A 24,141-nucleotide genomic window follows, 5' to 3' on the forward strand; every position below is an offset into this window, starting at 1 on the left:
TGTGCCTTACCGATAGCCTTAGATAAAATACCTACATTCCATGTAATAAATATACTTCTTCTCTGGAGGCCTTAAGATATATACACTCTCGTCTGCTCCCTCAAAGAAGAGCCCTGGGTCAATATTTCAAATACTCTTACTTGATTATATATTTCACCCCCAACCCCAGGAGCTTTCCGCTTGTTTGGGTGGGTCAGCATATACTCATAAACCATTCCTCACAGAAGCTAAAACCTAAATAAAAATAAAGAAGCGCTTGGTCATTAAAATTTTTTAAATAACAACAAAATAAGGAAGTGTTCACACAAAATAACTTTTTAGAATGTCAGTGTTCTTAAAATGTGCTTCTCTTGCACCACATAGCAGAGTTCAGGTTCTTTGTGGATATTCCTAAAACACCCACATGGGTCAGGACAAAATATCTTTACCTTTTGGGCAAAAGCCACCTGTTCAGATGCAATATGATCTTTAAAATAAATTAAAAGTCAACAAAGAAAAAAGAAAGAGTTTTGGAGTGTAGAATTTCAGGCTCCAAGTGATTTTTGGAGGGTTCCGATTAAGTAACATTTTAGATTTCATTGCAGAAAAGGAACCACGGCACCAATACATCACAGGTTGTCTGAGTTTCAGTTTCTAAAGAAGCTTTAACTCCATCAGCACAAGGAGCGGGGTAATTCTAACCAGCACAGATGTGTCTGCAACGGCCAGGCACTCATCATTGGCAACTGTCAAGGGAGGCTGCCCGGCATGGGGGAAGCGAAAGGATTATCCAGGAGCTCTGAAGAGCCAGGTAGCTGGACCAGGCGGAGCCCAGGTGGATTTGCCTTCATTTGCTTATTTACAATTTAGGAGGAAAAGAGCAGGCAGACAGTGACCGACGGCCACCATATTTAATTATGCTCCACCGTCTGGAAAGTTTCCTACTCAGAACATCAGCACGTCCATCCCCAAGTTCTGACGGAAGAGCCAGGCGTGGGGAGCGGCGCTTGCTAGAAAAACGAACTTGAGACAGCAAAGAAGCGTCTCCAGGGGCCACCAACCAGGCCCATCAGCGGGGCAGAGGCTGATTCCCACGGGAACCCTCGGATTCCTCTCTGGCTTGTGTCGGGCACATGAAGGGAGGGCCCTGACCCAGGCTGTCCACCTCTGCCCACGCTCAAACTGAGCAAACTACGGCAAATAAGCGAGTTTCGACAATACGCCATTCCTCTGGCATTGAGGATGTGTGATCTCTGCCGTCCCGTATCTGCACAGCCCTACCCCACTGAGGGGTGAGGGATTTAGGTGACAGGCCCCAGCAACGGCCTCTGGGGTGCCACCTCATACCAGCCTTACCTTCCACCCTCGCAGGAACCTGAGGCCAGGCCGGGAGCTCTGCTCTGCGTACCCTATTCTGAACTGCCTCTTTCCCGCTCTCGCGGGATGTGCCTTATAACCCCGCCCTGGGCGGGCATCCAGCCTATTTTGCCTGAGTCTACAAAGACCAGTCAAAGACCCCCTGCAGGAGAGCACCTGAGAGAACTTAATGGATGATGATTCGATTCAGGTGAATTAAATCAAGGCCATCAAGGTGAATAAAAAACACCCAGCACTCAAACAGCCCTGTTTGCAGCCAATAATATTCACAAGGGGATGTTCCAAATCGTCTTCGAAGTGGAGAAGGAAAATAACAACATGAAAGGCAAGAGTTCCCAGAAAAATGCGCTACAGATAAACAGAAAGTACAAATCGAACCCCAAAGGCATTGCTTGAGGTAAACACTACCCACACTTTGCGGCAAGAGTCCCTCCATACCCCTCAACTGAATGAATAAAGCCCAGGCAAACGCTGATATCTAGGTTACATGCTGTATTCTAAGATACTTTCTCTCACACTCACACACATACGCACACTCAGATAAAGCTATAAATGTTAGTACAAAATCTCATTTTACTAACTGAAAGTGGTATTTTAAATGACAGCTAAAAATGTGTGGTGTTTCTTCTCTGCCCCGGAGGCCAGCCTCCATCACAGCCTCTCAGCACCCCAGGCGGCTGCCTGTGGCCTCACACAGGCGAAGGCAGCCCAGGAAGAAAACCACACCGCAGAGGGAGAGGCTGGACCGAGTCTGAACTCACAGTGGGTCCTCAGAGGTTGACGGGAGGCTGCAGGCACCCTCACCCGACGCTCGGTGTGCAACGCCCCGTCTGCACCTGCTGGTGAAGCCAGGCCTTGGAGCAAGAGTCAGGGGCCAGGTGTGCCCCACTCTATTCCAGGGGGACACAAGAAGGAACAGGAACCACCAGGGCCACCAGTGACCTTAAGCTTTGGCCGAGAAGCACAGATGATCTCCTTGCAAGACAACCACACAGCAAGAGGCAGGAGGGGAGGACGCAGCACACAGGCACACACAAGGGGGCGGGGGACTCCTCCCTGCCGAGGCCTGGGAGGGGGGACAGCTCTTCAGCCACTGCTCTGTACCCACACCCTAAGGTAGGAACCAAGGCCGTGGCCTGCAGAGGGGAACCACCCTGGGTACTGTTTCGCCGCCTCCCTGACTGAGAAAGACCACAGATCTGCCTTCCTAAAATACCACAGGCCCCGCTGCAGTCCTCCATGACTCCGTGGTGCCTACAAAGGAATCAGGACCTCTGCCTGGAACCCAGGACTCCACAGCTACCCAACCTCAGTTTTCTAAGCTTTGCCCCTTCAACTCCCAGACACAGGAATGCCCCCGCCCCAAACACCAACCCAGGCAGGAAAGGCACCACCCAAATTTGGAGCCCAGCCAGACAAATCAGTATGGAAAAGCTCATTTGCAACACAACATCGTCATTATTAGAGGGTACCTTACAGCAGCTCGGGAGACCAGAGGGGGGTCCCACCTGCCGTGGAGAACTTCAGCCAGGAGGTTCTGACCAATCTGTATCCTAAAGGGATGGACAGGCTGAAAGAAGGCAGGAAGGGGCTGCGTGCAGGCAGGCAGAGAAGCAGAAGAAACAGGACTCCCGGGAGATGGTCTGTGTGAGGAAGGTGATGAGGCGGGAAGGCTGGCAAGAACCAGGTCCTGTGAAGGGCCCTTTATGGCAGGTATAAAAACTGGGCTTTATCCGACTTGCAGGGGGCTTTAAGCAAGGCATAGCACGATGAGGTCTCCACTGCAGAGAGCTCGTGCCGCTCCGGGCGCAGAGGACGGGCTGGGGAAGCATGGGGGCAGGAAGCCAGTAGGAAGGAAGGATAACACAGGCCTGCATGAAGGTGACGGCCACACACACAGGCAGCGTGGGGTCGTTCTCCGAGGGCTCGATGGCACAGTAAGTTCAGGCGGGGAGTAGCCAGGAGCAGTGCTCTCGTCTTGCTCAGGAAACGGTCGTAGAAACCTATAGCTTCACTGAGACGTGCTTGGCGTTAGGATGACTATTCCGAACCTTGCGCATGGTGGGATCATCAACTGAGAGGGAAAACAGCTGTGGTCCAGGGCTGGGAGCGGGAGGGGAGGGAGGGAGTGGGCTGAGGAGGACCAGTCAACAGAGGCAGGAGGAAGCAGAAGGGGCCCAGCAGCCAGGGGAGGAGAGCGACGGAAGGAGTCCGGGCTCCGGGGAGGTCCAGTCAGCCTGGCGCTGAGATGCTTGCTGCAGGCAGCAGGGGTCTTAATTTTTTTTCTTTTTTTCTGATGGATCCAGAGCAGCTGGAACAGCGAAAGCCCAATAAATATTTGTGGAATGAAAGAGTACATGAAGAGTCTATCCGATCTGGGGATGGGAAGGTCATCAGGGACCTTGCTGAATAAATGTTGCAGAGAAGGAGGGGGTAGAAGCTGGTGCACGGGGTGAGTGTGAAGGGGAGAGAGAAGGGGAAATGAGCCTGCACCACCTGTTCCAGCGGTCGGGAGGCCAGGGAGGGATGCAAGAGCTCGAACCTCCGAACCTCCGTGTGGTGAGGAGAGAGACCGCTGGAGGAAAAGGGACTGGATATGCAGGAAACGGGAGAGCTGCAAGGAATACATCTACTCAAGGGGGCTGTCTTCAGGGAATGAGCTCCAGGACCACAAGAGAGGGATGGCCGAGGGGAACACCGGCCCTGGGCAGCTCCCCCCTCAGGACCCGCTCCCCGAGATCCCTGCCCCCTATGAAGTTCTGACACTAGTCTAGACCCAGAGAAGAGGCTCCATCAGCACGCCTGAATTGATGTAATTCAGAGGGGGGAAACAGGAAGTCAAAGCGCTGTGGAGGACGTGGTGGGAGAGGCAAAACCAAAACTAACACCCCCTCCCCGTCCGGTGCTACAGGGCTGGGCACCATCTCTGTCTCGTCAATCGCTTCCTCTGCCCCTGTCCGAGCCCATCGCTTCACCTTCAGTCATGGCCCGAGAGGGAGAGGCAGGGCCACCTGGATGGACTCACAGGACGATGGCTGTTCTGCGGGTTCCGGGGGGATCGTGAGGGTGCTGGCCACAGGAGGCCTCCGGCTTCCCATCCCTCCATCAGCCTTCACCATCTCTAGCCGGGCTGATGGGGTTCAGAATCAGAGCCCTCAGACACGCAGATAAGCATCTGGCCGAGGGCCAGGGTCCTCGTTCTGAGGCCTGCAGTGCCTGTCACTACTGCTACAGAGGGGCCTCCTGGGGCCTTCTCCTGGATCTGCCAATGGTCCCACCGGGGTTTCTAACGGATGTGTCCAAGAAAGCATTAGAAGTGTGCGTGTACGCGCACACGTGTGCACGCAAAGCAGGCTGGTAAGACACTTTCACACCCCAGAAACGTACCTTTGGTTAGAACTGAAAAATTAAAGAATTTTAAAAACTTTTAAAAATGTAAAATCAACCCGTCAATCACAGAATATTTACTGAGTGCATGCCCTGGGCAAGGCACAATGCCACTGGAGATGAAAAACATTCTAAGACCCACTTCCTTCCCTCAAAGGCTCAGAGACCAAAATCAGAAGCGAAGCTATCAATCTAGCGCAACTCCTCAATTTCAGAGGTGACAACACTGACCGCCCTTTACTGAACATTTACTGCAAGTCAGGACAGGTTGAGGCATTTTATGTGATTACCTCAACAAGTCTGTAAGGAACAACATTGAATGTGTGAGATCTCATTAAATGTGGGGCCCGTGCTAAACACCAAACAGCTTCACCTCATTTAACCTCCAGCTCTAAGGGAAACCACTACTGCTACTATCACTGCCGCCACTACTCCTAGTATTTATCGTGCTCCTACTATGTGCCAGGAATCACTGTAAACACTTAACAGAAACTCTCATTTAATCCTCCCAGAAGCCCTGTTATACAGATCAATCAAAGCTCGAAAAGCTTAGGAAGCTTGCCCAAAGGCACACAGCTAATAAGCCCCACAAGTGGGACTGGAACCCAAGATTCACCGGACTGCGACCTGTGGACTCCTAACCACGTGCACCCCTGAACAATGGGCCTGAAAACTAATGATGGAGACTTTGCCGAGTGAAGAATTATTTGTAAGACAACAAGAAAAGATGTCATGAATCAGGACATGAATACACAAAGGACAAGTCGGGGCTCTTTCACTTTCCCAAGGCAGAGACCATGGCTTCATTCATCTTTGCACCCCTAGGGTCCTTGGCACAAAGGAGGGTCTCAGTAAATATCAGTAAGTGCTCTGGGTATGGAGATCTATGGATCTCCTCAGGAAAGACTTCTGGGACGAGGTGAGCTGAGCCAGGAAGATGTACAAGACTGTGGTAGAGGGGAGGGGGGAGGGTGAGAAGAATCACGATTGTGCTGGGAAAGTGCAGGAGGCCTCCACATAGAACCAGCTGGCTTAGTGCATCATGGCGGCTTTGGGGGGCCATCTACTGCATGGGCCAACTTCAGAACAGCTGAGATCCCCTTGTGTTTCAAACAAGCTAGTCTAAACCGGGACGCGGAAAGGAAATCTGGCCCTCAGACCCCTTGGAGCTTGCATGCATCCATTCATTCTAAAAGCTACCGGGCTCCAAAGTCAACTTTTTGCCTACTGAGTTCATCAATGGGATGCTGTCCATTCCAGCATCCTGGGCATTTCAACATCTTGCTTCCCCAAATAGCCAAGCCCAGATGAAAAAACAACTGCTTCCTTCAATTAGGGAGGCAACACTGTCACATAAAAATTCAAACTCCATTTCCAGCCACAACACTCTACGGGCTGTCCCGCATTTCATAATTTACCAATTAATTTTATCAGTTACCTGACGGTCTAGTGAGTCTGAGCTCCCCCACTTGAAACTGTCAGGGAAGTAATTTCCCAATGGATACAGATATTCCAAGACTAGTGGTAATCGGACACATGATCAGAATCCTATTTATGCTCCCCTGGAACCTCCTCTTGGTCCCAGAGGGCCGGGAGTACAGAGCACTCACTGGCTGAGAAGGAAATGGGTTTAAGTGGTACTTGAGTATTGTCTGAACTGGGGCAAAAGAGGGATGCAGAAGCATTTGACGCGCTGCCACTTTTCAGAAGCCAGGACAATTCTGGTCTCACCAGAGATCAGGGTAATAGGTAGCTTAAAGCAAACACGTTACATGGTTTGCCTTATTGCAATTAGGAAACATCTGCCCCAAAGGGCTGTTGTCAGCGTTTGCAGTATTTCAGGAGCACCGGTCTCGCTTCGCCGCCGCCCCCCCCCTCCCCCGTTTCTGACTGCCCGTGGGCATAAAGGAGGCAGGACTCAAACAGGAGATGGAAGAGAATCGGCAACTGCTCCTGGGCTGCACGAGTCTCCATCCTGCCCCAGGGCCCAGAGCAGAGGGCGGATGACCTTTATGGAGTGCAGCAATGGGCTTCCTGGACCCCTGGCTTCGCCTGAATCCACAGGAGGTGAGAGGGCACCAGGAGGGGGTCACTGCCTGGCTCCCTCCCCACTGGGCGATGTGGCAGTGGCTAGATCCAGTACCAAAGGTCCAGCCCCCCTTCTGCAGCCACAGCTCCCGTGGCCATGACCTCTCCCTCTCACTCTCCTTTACATCTCAACAAGTTCTGCATCCACTCCATCCCCGTTCTCTTCAGGTTTAGGGCTATCTTCCACGATTGCAAGCCCTGGGGGTTTACCATCCCTAATCTGTCTTGCTTCATCCCGTCCCCACCCTTGTTAAGAATGCCTTCAATAACCTTCAATCACCCCATCTGTTTCCTGTGGGACCCTGATGGAAGCCGATTGGCTCCTCAAATAAAAGGCTTAATACTAGCACCACCTGATAATCATTAACCTCATCAATACAACCTCTGGCAACAGGGCCCTTCAAATCAGCAAAATGCTCTCCCATCCACACATGCTGGGAATATTACCTGGGAAACTAGTGGGAGGCAGGCACAGTCACTCTCTGAGTTCCAATTACCGACGATGCTGACAACCAAGAGAAACCGCTTTCTTTGTGCAGGAAGCCTTGGGACTGGCTTCTCACAAACTCCCATCAAGACAAGCCCCCGGCTGGGGACCAGCAACCACCCGCCTGCATGTTCAGGGGCCTTTACTGAGGGCACCACTGCCCTCAGGCTGCAGGAAGGAATCCCAGGCCACAGATATTTCCACCACAGAGCTTCTAGCCCTGATTTTGGAAAGTCACACCCACTCTGGGGTCTGACTTTACGCTGACAAATAAGGTCTCAATAATCCAATCTGCTCCAGTCAGGAAGTAAAAGGCTCTCGGCTTGCATGTGCTCCAAGCGCTGCGCGAAAGTGGGTGGAAGGGGTGAGCCGGGGAATCCCCAGCCCAGCACCTCCTCAGACACAGGGGATTCTTTTCCTTTTTACTTTGTGGGGACAGAGTGTGCCTTGAAGGAGGGTGGGGGAGAGGGGAGGGGGAGAGAGGGAGGAGGGAAAGTCTGCAAACAAACTGGCCCTCAGCTCTGGGACGTCCTTCTACCTCTTCCTCCAGCTGAGCACCCTGGGGGCAAGTTGTCTGCCAAGCTTCCCAGTGTAAGCACTCTGGCACCAGCTGGGGTTTGGAATCTGCTGAGTCTCTGCCAGCTGGCGACCTGGAGATGGGCCGGATTAAAGGAATGCGTAATGAGCGAGGTGGTGGGAGACAGGGGCTGTATTTACCCAGAGGGGGTCTGCAGGGGTCACTGGCCAAAGGGGGCTCTGGAAGCGGAAAAATCCGAAGGGAAGAGGAAAGGGGTTCCAAGGTGCCCAAGCGCCGTGCCCCACCCAAACGGCCCAAGACTGTTATGCTCATTTATTTTTTTCCTTCTACAAACTGGCTTCTTTGTCCCCATCTCGGTGCCCCTGGCACCCACCACATCTCCCAAGCCGGTTACACACGGCCCTTTGGAAGTTCCACAGCTGGTTGCTCCAGAAGGCTCAGCGCGATCAGCCAGCTCGACACTCGATCCTCTGCGATCCCCACGTGGGAACGTTAACGCGGAAACCCAAGCCACGTGCTGACAAGCAGGCCCCGGGCCACACTGGGCCCCAGCCCGAGGCCAGGCAGGCAGAGCACAGAGAGTCCGCAGTCTCAGCGGCCAGCCCATCTCCAGCCTTAAAGACAGAGGCTTCAGCCTCCCCCATGCGAAGTCCAGAAGACAAGGATTTGGAGGAGACGGGCCACTGGACGAGACCACAAGCCCACCAGACCCTCACGCCCTTCTGCTGCCCAAGGGGAGCGTGCGGGGGACAAGAAGTGACCCAAGTCCAAAGTCCTGGTGGGTACTGGTGGCCACACCTGCAAGGAAGCCACCCGCAGCCCTCCTGAAGCACCTGCAAACATGTCACCACAACGCAATACACACCACCAAGAAGAGGAAGCAGGTGGCCCTGCAGAACAGAAGGAAAACAGCACAGGGAGGGGGGCTGTTCTTAGGAGCTCAGCCACAAACCAGATGTGAGCCTCAGGCTACTACCCCACTCACAAGGCCTTGGGGGGGGGGGTCTCCTTTTTTTTTTTTTTTTGCAGTACGCGGGCCTCTCACTGTTGTGGCCTCTCCCGTTGTGGAGCGCAGGCTCCGGACGCACAGGCTCAGCGGCCATGGCTCACGGGCCCAGCCACTCCGCGGCATGTGGGATCTTCCCGGACCGAGGCACGAACCCGTGTCCCCTGCATCGGCAGGCGGACTCTCAACCACTGCGCCACCAGGGAAGCCCCATCTCCTCTTTTAAAGGGTGTTCTCTGAAGTCCCTTTGCTCCCTCAGATTCCTTCACACACAGATGCTTCCAGGACAGAGATTCACCCCTCCACCCCAAGGTACAGGGTTCAAGGCTTCGCCCTTCTCCCTTAGAAATTCTGCCCCAGTGACCACCTCTATTCCAGTGACACTCAAATCTACTTTTCCTACTCAGATCTTCTGCTGGGGGACGTTCCCGCATCTTTACCTAAACATCACACCATCAACTCCATTCGGCATGCCAAAAATCAAACTATGCATCTTTATTCCAAAAGCTGGTACCCAAGAGACATCTCTATATCTGCCCATGTCCCAGGCTGCAGGCAAGGAGTCCCACCGTCCTTACGGCCACCTGCTGGCTTTTTCCTTTATTATGTTATTAAATCCATTCTTTCCAGTCACACCCTCATCTCTCACCAGCCTACAGAAGAGGCTTCTAACTAGATTCTCTCCCTTAGGACTCAACCTTCCTCCCTCTCCTCCCACCATCCTAGATAGAACAGCCACGCTATATATAATATGAACAATATAAACCCCCTTCCAAGCTCCCTTCTGCTCTCAAGATAATGTCTAGCCCTTCAATCTGACAATCCTGAACCTCCTTCCCTTTCCACCCTTGATTATCACAACTCCCCAAACTCAGTACAACAGCCCCGATGTCCTAAAAAATATTCTAGAATATTACTCCATGAAATGCTCTCCAAGGTCAACAAATATGTTTGGTGCAGGTATACAAGACTCCTTACTGCTTACTACTACATTAAAGGCTCTGACAAGTCCTGCGGTAAATAAATCTGTTTAGCCTTACATTTCCCAAAACTACCCGGCCCCAGGAACTTTTGTAGCATTTCCTCTATCTAACTGCTTTTTCGGTTCCCTGAACGCCTTCTCTTGCCCATAACGCCAGTCCTCTCTGTTCTGCCTTCCATTTGTGTCTCTGCCTCAACTTCCCTTTGAGGGCCAGCTCTTGCCTCACCTCCTCTGGAAGCCTTCTGCCCACCCTGCCGTCCGTGCTGCTTCCTTCCGTCACCCCGGAAGCCCGCACTGCCAGGCCTAGTGAAGAGCCTGGGCTCTGAATTCAGAGAGACTGTGTTAAATCCCAGCTCTGCCCTCAGCAACTCAGATGGAGCTGTTCGGCTTGCTCTGTGTAGACGGAGATAACAGGATCTATTAAAGAGAACTGTTACGGGGATTAGTGCAATTAGAAGGTCAGATCTAGCACAAGGCCAGGCACACGACACATTCACTAAGTAACAATTAGCCATTTTTCTTCTAATTTGTTATCAATGCTTTGTCATTTATCATTTTCTGTGCGTCTTTTCCATGGGAAACCACTGAAAGCCCCAAGGCTTCTCCCACCACCCCCTCTACATAATCAGGTTTAACAAATAATGTGTTGATAAGGCCACCACCACCAACAGCTCCCCTTCCACCAGGTAGCAGGTGAGCGCACCCCTGGGCAGGAAAGAGGACTCAGGAGCCCCAGGCTATGAGCACTGAGGAGAGGCTGTCCAAAGAATCTACAAGGCAGTCAAGTCCCATAACTTCCCAGAACACCTCCCCCGAGGCATTACTATCCTGCCCTGCCCCCCACCACCTGTCCACCTTCTGCAACCCTGGAAGGGTGGGGAGGCTCTCGGGAAACCAAAGCGAGTGGGTCTCACCCAAAAAGTGGACCGGGCGGCCCCTTCCACAGGCCCACGCTGGGCAACAATGGGCTGCCCTGCGGGTTAGGGTTTAAACTTGAACTTTTCAACTGCTGTTTTTAAAAGCTTAAATTTTCACCACAGGCCTTTTCATTCATGTGACTTGTTCAGTTAATAACTGGAACTGAGAAGTTTCATTTCCACTTCTGGTCAATCCCAACTTGTGTTTTTCTTAATGCGTTTGTAGATGCTTCTCTGAATGGTTTAAAATACCCCCATTTCACCCTCTGAGCCACTCTTCAAAAGGCTTCTGAAAAGCAGACTTTTATTTATAGCAGGTGGGAATGTCATCTCTAAGATCCAGGCACGAGCGTATCTTTACAGCATCCCCTGGCTACTCTGCGGACACCCTCCTCCAGCTTCCCCCCCACACACACACCCCAGTTCCACCTCCAGCCTCTCTCCCATTTCTCCATTCGCCTTTCCTGCTCTCCAAGCAACAGGCTCTGCACCAATCCAAACTTTCCTTCTTTCCATCTACAAAATGATAACAGCCTTAATGTGCCTTTTCTGATTAGCAAAATGATATATATTTCGTTGAAAATATATACATGTATGATAGATACGAGCATGGGAAAAAAATTTAAATTACTTGAAATTCTACCACTGACTATATTTTGATCATTATCCTTACAGCTGTCTTTTTATAAAAATAAAACAAATCCAAACTTTTAGAGAGGACCACACTGACATGACATTCTATAACCTGCTTAAAAAAAAAGCAAAACCAAAACAACCCGCACACCCATACGTTATGGAAATCCTTCTGTGACACTGCATATAGATTTATGTCACCATTTTCAACTGATCTAACCAATCCCTTGCTGGTAGGCATTTAGGAACAAGCTCATCTTTTAAAAATGCTAACGTCTCAAAATATTTGGATATACCATTGAGTGGGGGAAAAGTCAGAATTTGGTCTGTGCATTTTTATTACAATCATGAAAAACCATAGTGTCCAGGCATAATTAAACCAACTGTGCTAAGTGGGAGAGCGCGGAGAAATCTGTTTATAAAAGTGGTATTCAAACAGCAAAGAAAGTCGTTCAACAAAAATAACTCGTAAAACGCAAACGCCTCATTATCTTAAAAAATGCTATGATAGGTCACGCCTTAGTATAAAATATTTCAAGCAGCTGATCTCCACTTCATTGGACCTCACAGTTTTCTTCCCAAGGGGAAAAGGAGACAGTGGTCTGAAGCCGTATGATCTTTGAGAAAAAGGGGAAGAAGTGAGGGGTAATTCTGAGGCTTGAGCACTTGAGGGAGCCCACTGAACCACGGGCTGGGGGCTCAGAGCCCACCAAGGAGAAACCCTCAGCAAATGGACTCCACTTCCGCATTTCTTAGCAGTCTTGGTGGCCCAGGAAGCAGCGTTTGAGCGCACATGGCGTGTCTGGTGTGGCATGGATGCACCAGGACTATATATAACTGTAACATGAAAATGAGAGGCACAGAAAAGTAGCTGCCTAATGACGGCTGCAATGGTCATGGAATTAATTAATATTCACGAATAACAATCATCGATGGAGTCCTTACTTGATATCAAGCTCTGTAAAAAACACTGTAGGTACAGGCACTATTTGCTCCCTTGATCCTTCCAAAAACTCAATGAGGTAGGCACAATTACTTTCATTCCCATTTTACGGACCAAAAAAATGGGGTACAGTTGAGTAACTTAAATTATCTAGCAAAGTGTGGGAGCTGGTAAAGAACCAGGCAATGTGAATGCAAAGCCTGCACCCCCAACCTGTACACACTTCATGGTATTTACAAGCCCGGCACGATCTAGCAACGTGACACTGGGAATCGGGGTGCCCACCCAGACGTCGAGGGCAGCCAAGCCTCACACCTGCAGTCTGTTTTCCAGGGGGAGGAGAGCCTGGGAGCAAACCATCATAATAAACCTACACAAGAAATCCACCACTGCCTTTCACTTCCAGGAGGTCACCATGGAAATGCACAGACCCAGATGCGCCCTAGAGCCAGTCCTCTCCGATCTATTTAGTTTAGTTTACACGTGCCCCTCGTCTGGGACTTTGGCCACGTCACCATGGTCATTTTTTAGCAGTAAAGTGGAGCGAAGGCACTCGTGACTAATCACAGAAGTCATTCCTGGAGGCAGCAGAGCTTGCAAGCTGAAACACAGTCTATTTAACTTAAACGTGCCGGGTGGAAGGGCTAGGATACGGTATTTGGGCAAACCGTTGACTGGGGGTTTGGTAGAGCTCTGGCTTGGGCGGCAGTGCCCTTCCCCCACCCGCCCCGTCCAGGCCGCGTGGCTCTAGGGCATGAGTGTGAAACTTCTGAATATTGTAAAGCACTACAGAATTTAAAGAATCTTTCATTCAATTAAATATAATTAAAACTTTTTAAAATGGTAAGACACTTTTTTTTTTTTTAAAGAATTTATTTATTTGTTTTATATTTTAGTTTTGTCTGTGTTGGGTCTTCATTGCTGCACGCGGCCTTTCTCTGGTTGCTGTGAGCGGGGGCTACTCTTCGCTGTGGTGGTCGGGCTTCTCATTGTGGTGGCTTCTCTTGTTGTGGAGCACGGGCTCTAGGCACGTGGGCTTCAGTAGCTGTGGCTCGCAGGCTCAGTAGTTGTGGTGCGCGGGCTTAGCTGCTCCGCTGCATGTGGGATCTTCCCGGGCCAGAGATCGAACCCGTGTCCCCTGCACTGGCAGGCGGATTCTTAACCACTGCGCCACCAGGGAAGTCCTAAGACACTTTTATGTTATATATATTTTACCACAATTTAAAGAAAACGATAATAGCATGTGTTACAGAAAAAAACCGGTGGTGGCACTCAGATACTTCTAATACTCATTGTATGAAATCTGGCATTGTGTGGGTTGAATAATTGGAGTTTAAGAAGTATGGGGTGGGTTTAATTAGGTAACTGTTATCAATGGTGAATCACGAGTCATTGCAACAAAATGTCACAAACAGATGTCAAATACGACACTCAGTAGGTCCTTCCTGGTGTCCTAAAGCATTAGAGAGGAGGCCCCAAATCCACCCAAGAATTTGGACTCTTCCCCACAGCCTGCCAACCGCAGACCTTAGAGGTGGCACTCTCACCTGTTACGGGAGAGAGAGAAAGCTGTCCACAAACCCCCCTCACTCCCATCTCCTTATAGGATGGTAGGGTGGCGTTCCACAGAGCAGATCTGTGGATGTTACTAAATCCTACTGGAAAGAGATGGCCAATAGGTCTGAGATGTTCTGCTTCTTTAATAAGTATATGTGGTGTATGAATCTCCAAGGAAGGAGGCCTGGAAGGAAAAGTTTCACGTACCTCTGTGACCCAGAACCTTACAGCCTCCTGTTACCCCCCCCGGGGATTTCAACAGCCTGGAACTCATAACAGGAAACATCAGTGTCACAGACGTGACGGATTATTCAGAATAGCGTTAAGTGCAGACCTGGCTCCCCGGTTTACTACCTGTGTGATGGCCAGCAGTTATTTGAGTTCTCTCAGCCTCAGTCTTTTTCCCTTTAGAATGGAGTAAGGACTCGGGCTCTGAAATCAGACAAGTGGGCTGTGAATTCTGTCTCTGGCCTCTTGACCAGTGGAAGCTTGGTCAGGTTCCCTGGTCTTTCTAGACCTCAGTTCTCACTGTACTATGGGAGCAGTCACGGTACCCACCCCAAGGCTGACAGTGAGGGTGGGACGACAGGATACAGGGAAAGGGCTCACTGCAGTGCTCGGCACAAGGTCAGCACTCGACACACTCCATTCTTTGACCCTAAAAACTGTAAAGTGCTATATGAATGTCAGCATCCTATAGGGCCCAAGCCAAGTCCCACTCTTCTCTTATGAAGCTTCCCCTGCGGGAATCTAAAAGCGTTCTCACCTCCAGGCTTACGCGGCGTGGAAGACCACTATATTCACCACAAATGTATCTGGCGTTTAGTCATACACTGATGTCTAGTATTATATCCTACATTGGTATCTAGTGATTCAGATAGAAGAAATCTTATGTCAAGTTCCTTTTTTTCCAAAACATAACGGGGTGGGGGGGTTAAATGAATTTAAAAGCTACAAACGGGGCTTCCCTGGTGGCGCAGTGGTTAAGAATCTGCCTGCCAATGCAGGGGATACAGGTTCAAGCCCTGGTCCAGGAAGATCCCACGTGCCGCGGAGCAACTAAGCCCGTGCGCCACAGCTACTGAGCCCATGCTCTAAAGCCCGTGAGCCACAACTACTGAGCCTGCGCTCAAGAGCCTGCGAGCCACAACTACTGAAGCCCGCGGGCCTAGAGCCCGTGCTCCACAACAAGAGAAGCTACCGCAACGAGAAGCCCACGCACCGCAATGAAGAGTAGCCCCCGCTCGCCGCAACTTGAGAAAGCCCGCGCGCAGCAACAAAGACCCAATGCAGTAAAAAATAAAATAAATAAATTTTAAATAAAAATAAGTAAAAGCTACTTTTTTACCTACTGTAAAAAACATTTTTTAAGGGAAAGATATAACATTGAAAGCTAAAGTCTTCCATAAACTACCTCCTGGAGACAATCAGTGTTGACAGTCTGCTGTGATCTTTCCAGATTTTGCATATATAAACATAATTTCTTTATTAAAATGGACTCATGCTCTGTATACTAATCTATTTTTTTCCTCAGATATCAGTCCATGTCAATACATAAAGATTGACCTTATTCTTTCTTAAACAGCTATAGAGTATTCCAGCATATGGCTATACTATAATTTACTTAACTGGTTCAATATAAATGGATACTTAGGTTGTTTCAAATGAATGATGACTTTAGGGCAAGATCTGTGCCCTCTATTTCGGCATCTTCATAGAGGTGGCACTGTGCACATGGTGAGAATTCAGTAAATCCTACTGTGTAAACTCCAAAAGTATTTGCCTCTGGGTCACAAATGGTCACTGGGATGCAGTCCACCTAATATAAATTTCAAAAGCCAGCACTGCTGTGTGAAGCCTGGATAGTAGTGGGCAATATTTGCAGTGCTGGCCCTGAGATTTAACTCTCAGACCAAAAAGACAAATAGTTCAATATAGTTTCCATGCCGGCTGCTTTCCCATATTAAAATTATTTGATGACCCAGCAATTCCACTCCTAGGTATATACCCAAGAAGACTGAAAATATTATGTCCACACAAAAACTTGTACACAAATGTCCATGGCAGCATTATTCATGTGGTGTGATGCAAACAGCCCAAATGTCCACCAACTGATGAAGAGATAAAGGAAATGCAGCATTTGCACACAGTGGAATATTACTCAGCCGTCAAAAAGAATGAGCTCTGATACACACTACTACATGGATGAACCCTGAAAACGTTAGGCTAAGTGGAAGAAGGCAGTCACGGGCTACATGTTATATGATTCCACTTACATGAAACGTCCAGAACAGGCAAATCCAAAGAGACAGAAAGTAGATTCACGGCTGGGGTAAGACCAATGGGAAGTGACTGCTAACTGCTTTGTTTGGGGGCTGATGGAAACGTAGAATTAGATAACGGTGATCGTTGCAAAACATGGTGAATATACCAAAAAAAACACTGAACTACACACTTTAAAATGCTGAATTTTATAGTATACAAATTATATGTCCATTAAATATGCAAAAAAGATTCTTTCAAAACTGGTTATCAGTAGGTGATTCTACTTTACCACTTCTTTCCTGAAAGAATACGACGTGGAAACCACTGGAACGCCAAGTGCTGGCCCGGGTGCTGGAGACACGCGGTGAGCAAGCCCTTCTCCCGCCCTAGTGATGAGGTCCCATACGGTGGAGATGGGGCAGTAAGGGCCGAGATGGGGGGGCGCAGGGGACGAACCACTGAGGCAGAAGCAACGACCCTGCCCAGGGCAAAGGGGAGGCTTTCCACAAAAAGGGGGCTGTGGCCTGAGGATCGAGGACCAGCTGACCAAAATGCAAAGCCAGAGTGTCCTAAGGGAAGAATTTGTATGAAGGGACAGAGGCGAGAGAAACCTCACAGCGGGGCTGAAAGATAACCAATAGGGAAGGGCCTCGTTACTCAAACGTGCCAAATGATGTAATTTAAAGATCCAACAAGTACTTGACTCCTGTTACGTACCAGGCATCGGGCTAGATGCTGAGAATACAACAGGGAACCAGATCTATGCAGACACTGGCACAGCTTTTAGTATATAACGTGTATTTTCACGGCTACAGGATAAATAGGCCACGGCTAACTGATTCCTTGGTTTGAACATGGTATTTTAAAAGGACAAGGACAAATCTGTCAATATCTATCAAAAATACAAATGAACTTATGCTTGGAACCAATCATGCCACTTCCGGGAAAATATGCTACAAGATATGCCTGTATAGGTACCAAATGATGTGCGTACTAAGATATTCACTGCAGCATTGTTTATAAGAGCAAAAGACTGGAAACCACCCAAGTGTCCATCTAAAGGGGACTGGTTAAATGAAGTACAGAGAATCTATACAATGGAAGACTAAGCAACCCTGGACACAAATGAGGAAATTCTCTGTGTGCTGACATGGAAAGATCTCAGGGATATTGTGCAAGCAGAAAAAGGCAAGGCATGTAAGAAAGGAGGCAGGAATAAGTATACATATACCTCTCTCTATATATACGTATGTATGTGTATACACACATATACATACATACACATATAACATACACATACATATATACATGTGTGTATGTGGAAAATCGATCATATATTTATAGCTGCTTGGCCCAGACGGTGGAGGTGGGGCAGTAAGGGCTGAGATGGGGGGCACAGGGGCTGGAGCGCTGAGGCAGCAGCAACTACCCCGCCCAGGGCAAAGGGGGCTTTCCAGAAAACCTAAGAAGGATATGTAAAAATTAATAAAAGTGGTTACCTGGGGGCAGGGGAAGGGAGCTGGATGGGAAGAGGTAGGGGAGGGACATTTCTCAATCTATTCTTCTTACATGTTTTTGATTTTTGAACAATGTGACTGTATTGCCAAATATCACCTATTCAAAAACATTCTTTTTTTAAGCTTTAAAAGGCCAGGATTCTAGGTTCTCCGTCTGTACGCACACGCTAAAGTAGCCAGCATTCCTAGTGAGCCCAGGAGCAGCTGAGAACCCAGAGAAGAAAGCGTGGATGGAAAGGCTGCAAACGACCACCAGCAGCAGCAGAAAGGCAGCTCAAGACGCACTCCCCTGTGTGTGCGCTGGCCCAGCCTTGATCGTTTCACACCAGCTACGTGTCAGGCACAGAGGGGTGGGGGACACCGAGAAAATGTGAAGCAACCCTTCCTTCCGGGGGGCACTCATAGCAAGTGCAAGGAGCCAGCCTTGTCCCTTCTGCCTGTGACTCTCCTGGTACAACTCTGATGGAGTCACTCCCGTGCTCAGGAATCTGCAGTGGCTCCCTATTACCTAAGCCGGGGAGCAAATCCAAACTTTGGGCCTCCGCGGCCCTGCCTGCCAGTCCAGACGCATCTTCCATAACTTCCTTCCTGAAGCACCTCCCCAGCTTTGGCAACACAGAGCCACTTTCCACCCCCTTACCTCTCGGGCCTTTACATAGGTCCCTCCTCTGCCTGGAACACCCTCTCCCCGGCCTATCTGCCCGGCCAGCATCCCTCAGGCCTCCAGGCCCAGCGCAAACTTCTCCTGTCTACAGTGAACTGTCCCCAACCCTCCGGGGGCTTCTGCGCCCTCCTCTGACTCACACTGTACCCGTGCACATGAGAGCACCGACGACACCGCCCCCTCTCAGAGGACTCCGGGCTCTGTGACGGTAGCATCTTTGCCTCGTCATCTGTGACCCTGGCCCCAAGAACAGTGCGTGGCAGAGAGCAAATGCTCAATGCGAGTCGGGCTCAATGAATAAACGAGAGAAATACAGAGGCAGGTGGCAAGGAGGTGTGAACTCTGCTGGGGGCCAGGGAGAGCGTTCTGAGCAGGTGCTGCCAGTGCGATACAGGAGGTATCAAGGGAGAAGCGTGAGTCAGTCCAATGAAAGGGGGAGAGGGAAGATGGGGGAAGGTGCATAAACAAACGGGAGGCATGAAAGAAAAGTGTTCAGGAACCACTAGATGGTTTGTGACGAGGGGTCAGGGTAGGGGCGGGCCGAGTGTGGAGGACAAAGGCTGGTCAGACTCCAGGGGAGCCTTGAATGCCATGCCGAGCAGCCCAGACTTCGGGTGGGCACCACCAAAGGGCTGTAAGGGAGGGAGACCCAGGCCCAGCTCTGAGTCTGAGGACATCAGCGGAAGCTCCGTGGAGGAGGGGCCAGAGGGGAGGCCAGACAACAGGCTGAGGACCAAGGTAGGACTCACTGTCACTGTTCAGGTGAGAGAGGCCCAGGGTCTGAGCCAAGGCCGAATAGCAGAGCTCGAGCGGGTACACAGAGCAGCACAGAAGGTCAAGCTGGTGGGACTTAGTGACCAGACGCGGGGGCGAGGCCAAGGGAGCAGTGACCGCGGGGGTCTGCTCTGACACATGCACTTGCTTTAAAGCATTTCCCTCCTCTGCATACCACGTAAACTACAGGCACTGGGGGTCAGGGGGATTTAATAATATCGTGGGTGATCACCCACAGGCCTCGGGAAGAAGCCTCCCAGGGTTCCACCAGGGGGCGAGAAATCAGACAAGGGGCAAATCTCCTCCTTCTGTTCCCAGGGGCCTGGCACCAGCTCAGAGATGGAAGGCACGTGGCAGATCAGGCAGCCCTCACCTTGTCCAGCACACGTCAAAGAATGACGACTGACACCTGTCAGCACCGCCTGGCAGAGCGCGGGCGGCCCCTCACGTACAGTGAAGGCAGCAACTCTGTGAACGAAGCTGCACACAGGCCAGGCCTCCCTCCTCTGTCCCCAGTCAACCCCCTGCAGCCCCATTCCCGCCCATCCCTAGGAAACCTCCCCAGAGGAGCCCCCCCGCCCTCCACCTCCTCTGACACTGGAACAAACCCGGCTTCCTCGGATCAGGCCGCCATACTTGAGCGTAAGCCTCTTCACAGCTTATGCAGCCGAAAGAAAAAAGCGGGGGGCGGGGGGGAGATGTTCCACCTGGCTGAGCCCCGACTTCTTAAAAAATCAGAAATCACATTAGATGCAAAACATACTGCTTGAATAAGTCTGAAGGACACTTTGGTGATAAAGTCACGCGAAGCCGGCACCACACAGTGGCACAGAGACACCGGAGTTCAAGGACAGCCCCGCAACGGGCAGCCTCGGGGCTGCAGCGGAAAACATACAGCGTGCCTGCCACACCAAGTGGACACCAGGGAGTTCAGGTGTGTGGGTCCCGGGGCATACTTCTCAGTTGGGGTGGAGACTGAAATTGTGTTGGGGGTTTGGGGGAGTTCTCCTGGGGGTCAGTGCCACAGCCTCCTCACCAGACTCACCTCCAATCTCACCTCCATGTATCTCCGGAACAGGGGACACAGCCTCACATCACTGTACTCCCGAAGCTCTTCAAAGACCCCCATTGCCTCCGGGAGAAAGTCTCAAGCTGTCGGCCACCACCATGCACCTGCCCCAGCCACTGCTCCCATCTTAACGTATTCTTTCTTCTGTAACCTTGGACCAGATACCCAAGCTTCCTGTAACTGTATGTAAAGTGAGTGCAGGTGGCTGTCAGCAAGGGCCTGAGTGACTCGTCCGGTGTGGAGGTCACAGGACAGGGCACAGGGCTGACCTCTCCATGCATCCCGTTCCCAGCTGCGTTCCAAATGCTGAGGGAGCCCCACACGGTCAAGGCATCGCTCCAACACCTCCCGAGTGTAACAGGAACGATGGGGAACACGCACTGGGCTCTCACCCTGCAACAGGCCCTCTTCTGAGCGCTGTGTCTGTATTAACATTTCGTATTTTGTGTTGATGTTTCTAATCCTCCCAACGACTCTCAGACATAGTATTATCCCCATTTTACTGATGAGGAAACAGGGGCACAGAGAGATTAAATAGTTTACCAAGATGACACTGCTAGGACATGGAAAACCAGAATTCAGACCCAGGCCATGTGGCTCCAGGCCCACGACCTCGGCCCTATAATCCATGCCTCTAACAGTCCCTAACAGAACCACACCACAAGGACCCCTCATGACTTATTACTACACAAACAAAAACCAAACCCTCAGGAAGCGACGTGGAGACCAGTGCTGTCCAACAGTACTTTCTGTGATGATCAAAATGTTCCATCTCAGCGCTACTGGGGACTTGAAATGTGGTCGGTGTGACTGAGGAACTGAATCTTTCGTTTCATTTCGTCTTGACGGGCTTATGTTTAAATAGCCAGGTGTGGGCTTCCCTGGTGGCGCAGTGGTTAAGAATCCGCCTGGCGATGTAGGGGACAGGGGCTCAAGCCCTGGTCCGGGAAGATCCCACATGCTGCGGAGCAACTAAGCCCGTGCGCCACAGCTACTGAAGCCCGCATGCCTAGAGCCCGTGCTCCGCAATAAGAGAAGCCACTGCAATGAGAAGCCCGTGCACTGCAATGAAGAGTAGCCCCTGCTCGCCGCAACGAAGACCCAGTGCAGCCAAAAATTAATTAATCTAAATAAATAAATAGCCAGGTGTGGCTTGTGGCTGCCTACTGGATGGCACAGGTGAGGCCTACATTTGGTGAGTCCAAAACTGTGACATTTCAAACGTTAACCATAGCAGATAATCCCTACTTGAAACTAGGCTTCAGGAGGATGTCACTAAGTGCTGATGCATCTCCTCACAACATCTCTCCCCCTCCAGTACTGGTGTTAATTCCCTCTCATAATTTCGAGGCAGAAAGCATGCCCGTGGGTAGAGGAGCTGCAGGCCTTGCAGATGGAGTGGGAGTGTTATCAGCTGGCTGGGCAATGCCATAAGCACGCTGCTGTAGGTGTGGGGTTGGGGGGTGTTTCACACTCTAGGCTCACCCTACTGACCGAAATAAACCGGCCCCTAGGGGCGCGAGGGGTGGCGGGAACGAGCGGGTCCCTGAACGTGCACACACGCTCCAGCCAGGGCCCCGGACCACCCTGAGCACCAGCGCGACGAACGCTGAGCGGGCAGGGCAGGCGCTGGCCGTGCTGTCCAGGACAGAGACCTCTTCTAGCTCTTCCCGGGTCCCCTGTCAGCCTGGGAGGGGCCACACGGCCTCTGACTCCGAAGTCACAGACAGAGCCCACCCCCTCTCCCATCCCAGGTGATTCCTTCCTAACATATGGGTTTTCTCCTCCCTCACCACTGGTTCCACTAAGCTCCATGACGTGTCAAACCCAAATTCAGGCTAGATTTCAACTCAAATAAGAAATGAAACCAAAAGCAGAAGTTGAGACCACTACCTCAACTTCAGAAGGTAGTGGAGGGCAACGTTTTTCTCATTAACCCTGAATCCGTGTGGCTGTGGGGAAGGTGCTCCTTCAACTGGAGTGTTACCCGTATGTCCCGGCCCCGTTCTGCATCAGCATCTCAGGAAGGCATGACTGAGACGCAGAGCAACTGACACTCGCAGGAAGCAGCGGGGCCCAGACTGGAGAAGGGGCCGCACAGCTACTTAGGGGCAGAGGCCCCGGGGCCCAGTCCTCATCCCTCCACTGCACAGCTCCCTGCCCGGGCTCTGTCGCGGGGACCCTGGAAGAGGAGCTCGTGCCCGCACGTCACGCCAAACCAGAGACCAAACTGCAATTACAGAAAAGAAAAAATCAGCGATCCCTCATTCCTTTCCACCTCCACCCCCTCTTCCAAACAGCAGTCACCAAATCCATACAAACAAGTTATTCCCTGCCCATCGAGGTCAAAAGCTGACCCAGTACAAAGTCGGAGAGCAAACCAAACACTCTGAACTCCAGAAGTGTTGGGTCTGAAAAGCCCCATCCCGTCCCAAGTCCCGAGGAAGAAGTTCCTCGGAGAGGAGATCCTTCTCTGCAGGGCATCGTGAAGGGACGCCGCGACTTCCCGCAGGACTCCGGGAATCACGGAGCGAAGGCCTGCCTATCCTGGGATCGCTCCTCCAGGTCAGGAGCCCCCAGACTGCCCTTAACCCTCAGGAAAGGAGCTGATAATACATCCCCTGTCACCTCTCACCCCAAAGCCATGTTCTCACTGACTCTCAATGCTATCTTTTCGAAGATGCCAGCACTGCGCTTGGGCATGCACAACAGACCAGAAACACCTGTTAACTAACCAGTGAGGTCGCGGGCTTTCCTCAAAGCAAGGGGGCAGAGGTTAACAGAGCAGGGAGCCATGGAAGTCATCATTAAAAAGTCTCTTTTTAAAGTTCTCCGTGAAAACAGAGCGTATCTGCACCTTTATGATAAAGACGAAAGAACAAACTGATTAAACTAATGATACTCTGTCTGTAAAACTTAAGGAGCTTTATTAAGAAACCCTCTTCAAAGGCAGGACAACTGAGGCTCTGAGGATGATGTCCTTTCTCACCTCAGGTGCGACTCTCACCCCCACTAACCCAAAAGGCACATCACAGATCCCGCTGGGATTTGATGTTGGAAATCTTAAGAAACCCTACGGAAGAGTTCTCTGAACCTCAAGCAAGGTTCCAATCAATGAAGGCCTCCGAGTGCCAGAAATCACACCTTGCACACACATACACACTCGCTGCCTTTGGTCAGTTCACTCATCCGCAAGGCTGTGACACATGAGATGCCCAGGAGTCACCGCCATGCTTGTCTTCTGCCTGCTGACCACTCAGGGTGTTGGGTCTCTATTCAATAAACTCCCCCCTCCACCAACGGCAATGGCTTGAGGGTGAGGCCCAGTGATCTGTAAGTTGCACCTGCCACTTTCATCAAGTTCAAGACCTCACTTCTATCCACAAACAGTCGATCAGCTTTAAGCTACCACATCGTGACCTCCTTGAAGACAGGGACCCCACCTGGTTCATCTGTATTGCATTCCCAGAGCTCCACACAAGCAGACGGCAGGCACCCAGTCCGCAAACAGCTGCCGACTAAACGAACGCAGCACATTGAGGAAGGATCTGTCGATTTCGAGGCTTCTGCACACACAATGACATTCAAAGGCAGCGTCGGGAAAGCCAGTGAGCAGATGCGTAAAAATGCACTGGGCTTGAGTCAGATGACGTGGGTTCAAGCCCCAAGTTTACCAGAAATTCACTCTGCTGTCCTGGGCAAATCACCCAACCTCTGGGGTCTTATTTTCCTTTTCTGTAAACATAGTAGATGATAGTCTAGGTTTCCCTTTAGCCCTTAGACTTGTAAAACGTGAAGATGTGCCCTTGAGCTACGGCCATGATATTCACTTGATGATACGGGCCGTGAAGATATAGCAGCCAGAAGCAGCCACTCTCACGCAGATGTGGGCTAACAGCAGACAGTAACTTTAACAGGAGGTAAAGCTTCTGCCCACTCGCCCACGGTCACACGTGAT

General features: G+C 50.8%; 1 protein-coding gene across 8 annotated transcripts in view; it reads right to left on the reverse strand.

Annotated features, from left to right (window-relative positions):
* Positions 1 to 24,141, reverse strand: part of TRAM2 (translocation associated membrane protein 2) — a 75,549-nt gene that overhangs the window by 45,408 nt on the left and 6,000 nt on the right. Inside the window, exon 1 of one of the 8 annotated variants that reach the window (XM_024765931.1) lies at positions 20,160 to 20,284. The exons of 2 other annotated variants lie outside the window; for them this stretch is intronic. In XM_024765931.1, the coding sequence (XP_024621699.1) occupies positions 20,160 to 20,243 (84 nt within the window). In that variant the 5' untranslated portion in view covers positions 20,244 to 20,284. Of the gene's footprint in view, positions 1 to 1,335; positions 1,392 to 2,117; positions 2,413 to 7,278; positions 7,444 to 20,159; positions 20,285 to 24,141 lie in introns of those variants that run through there. 5 more of the 8 variants (XM_024765933.1, XM_024765930.1, XM_024765934.1 and 2 more) reach the window with 5 other exon arrangements.

Source organism: Neophocaena asiaeorientalis, unplaced genomic scaffold (genome assembly GCF_003031525.2).
Source record: "Neophocaena asiaeorientalis asiaeorientalis breed wild unplaced genomic scaffold, Neophocaena_asiaeorientalis_V1.1 scaffold46, whole genome shotgun sequence".
In the NCBI taxonomy this organism is placed as follows: domain Eukaryota; kingdom Metazoa; phylum Chordata; class Mammalia; order Artiodactyla; family Phocoenidae; genus Neophocaena; species Neophocaena asiaeorientalis.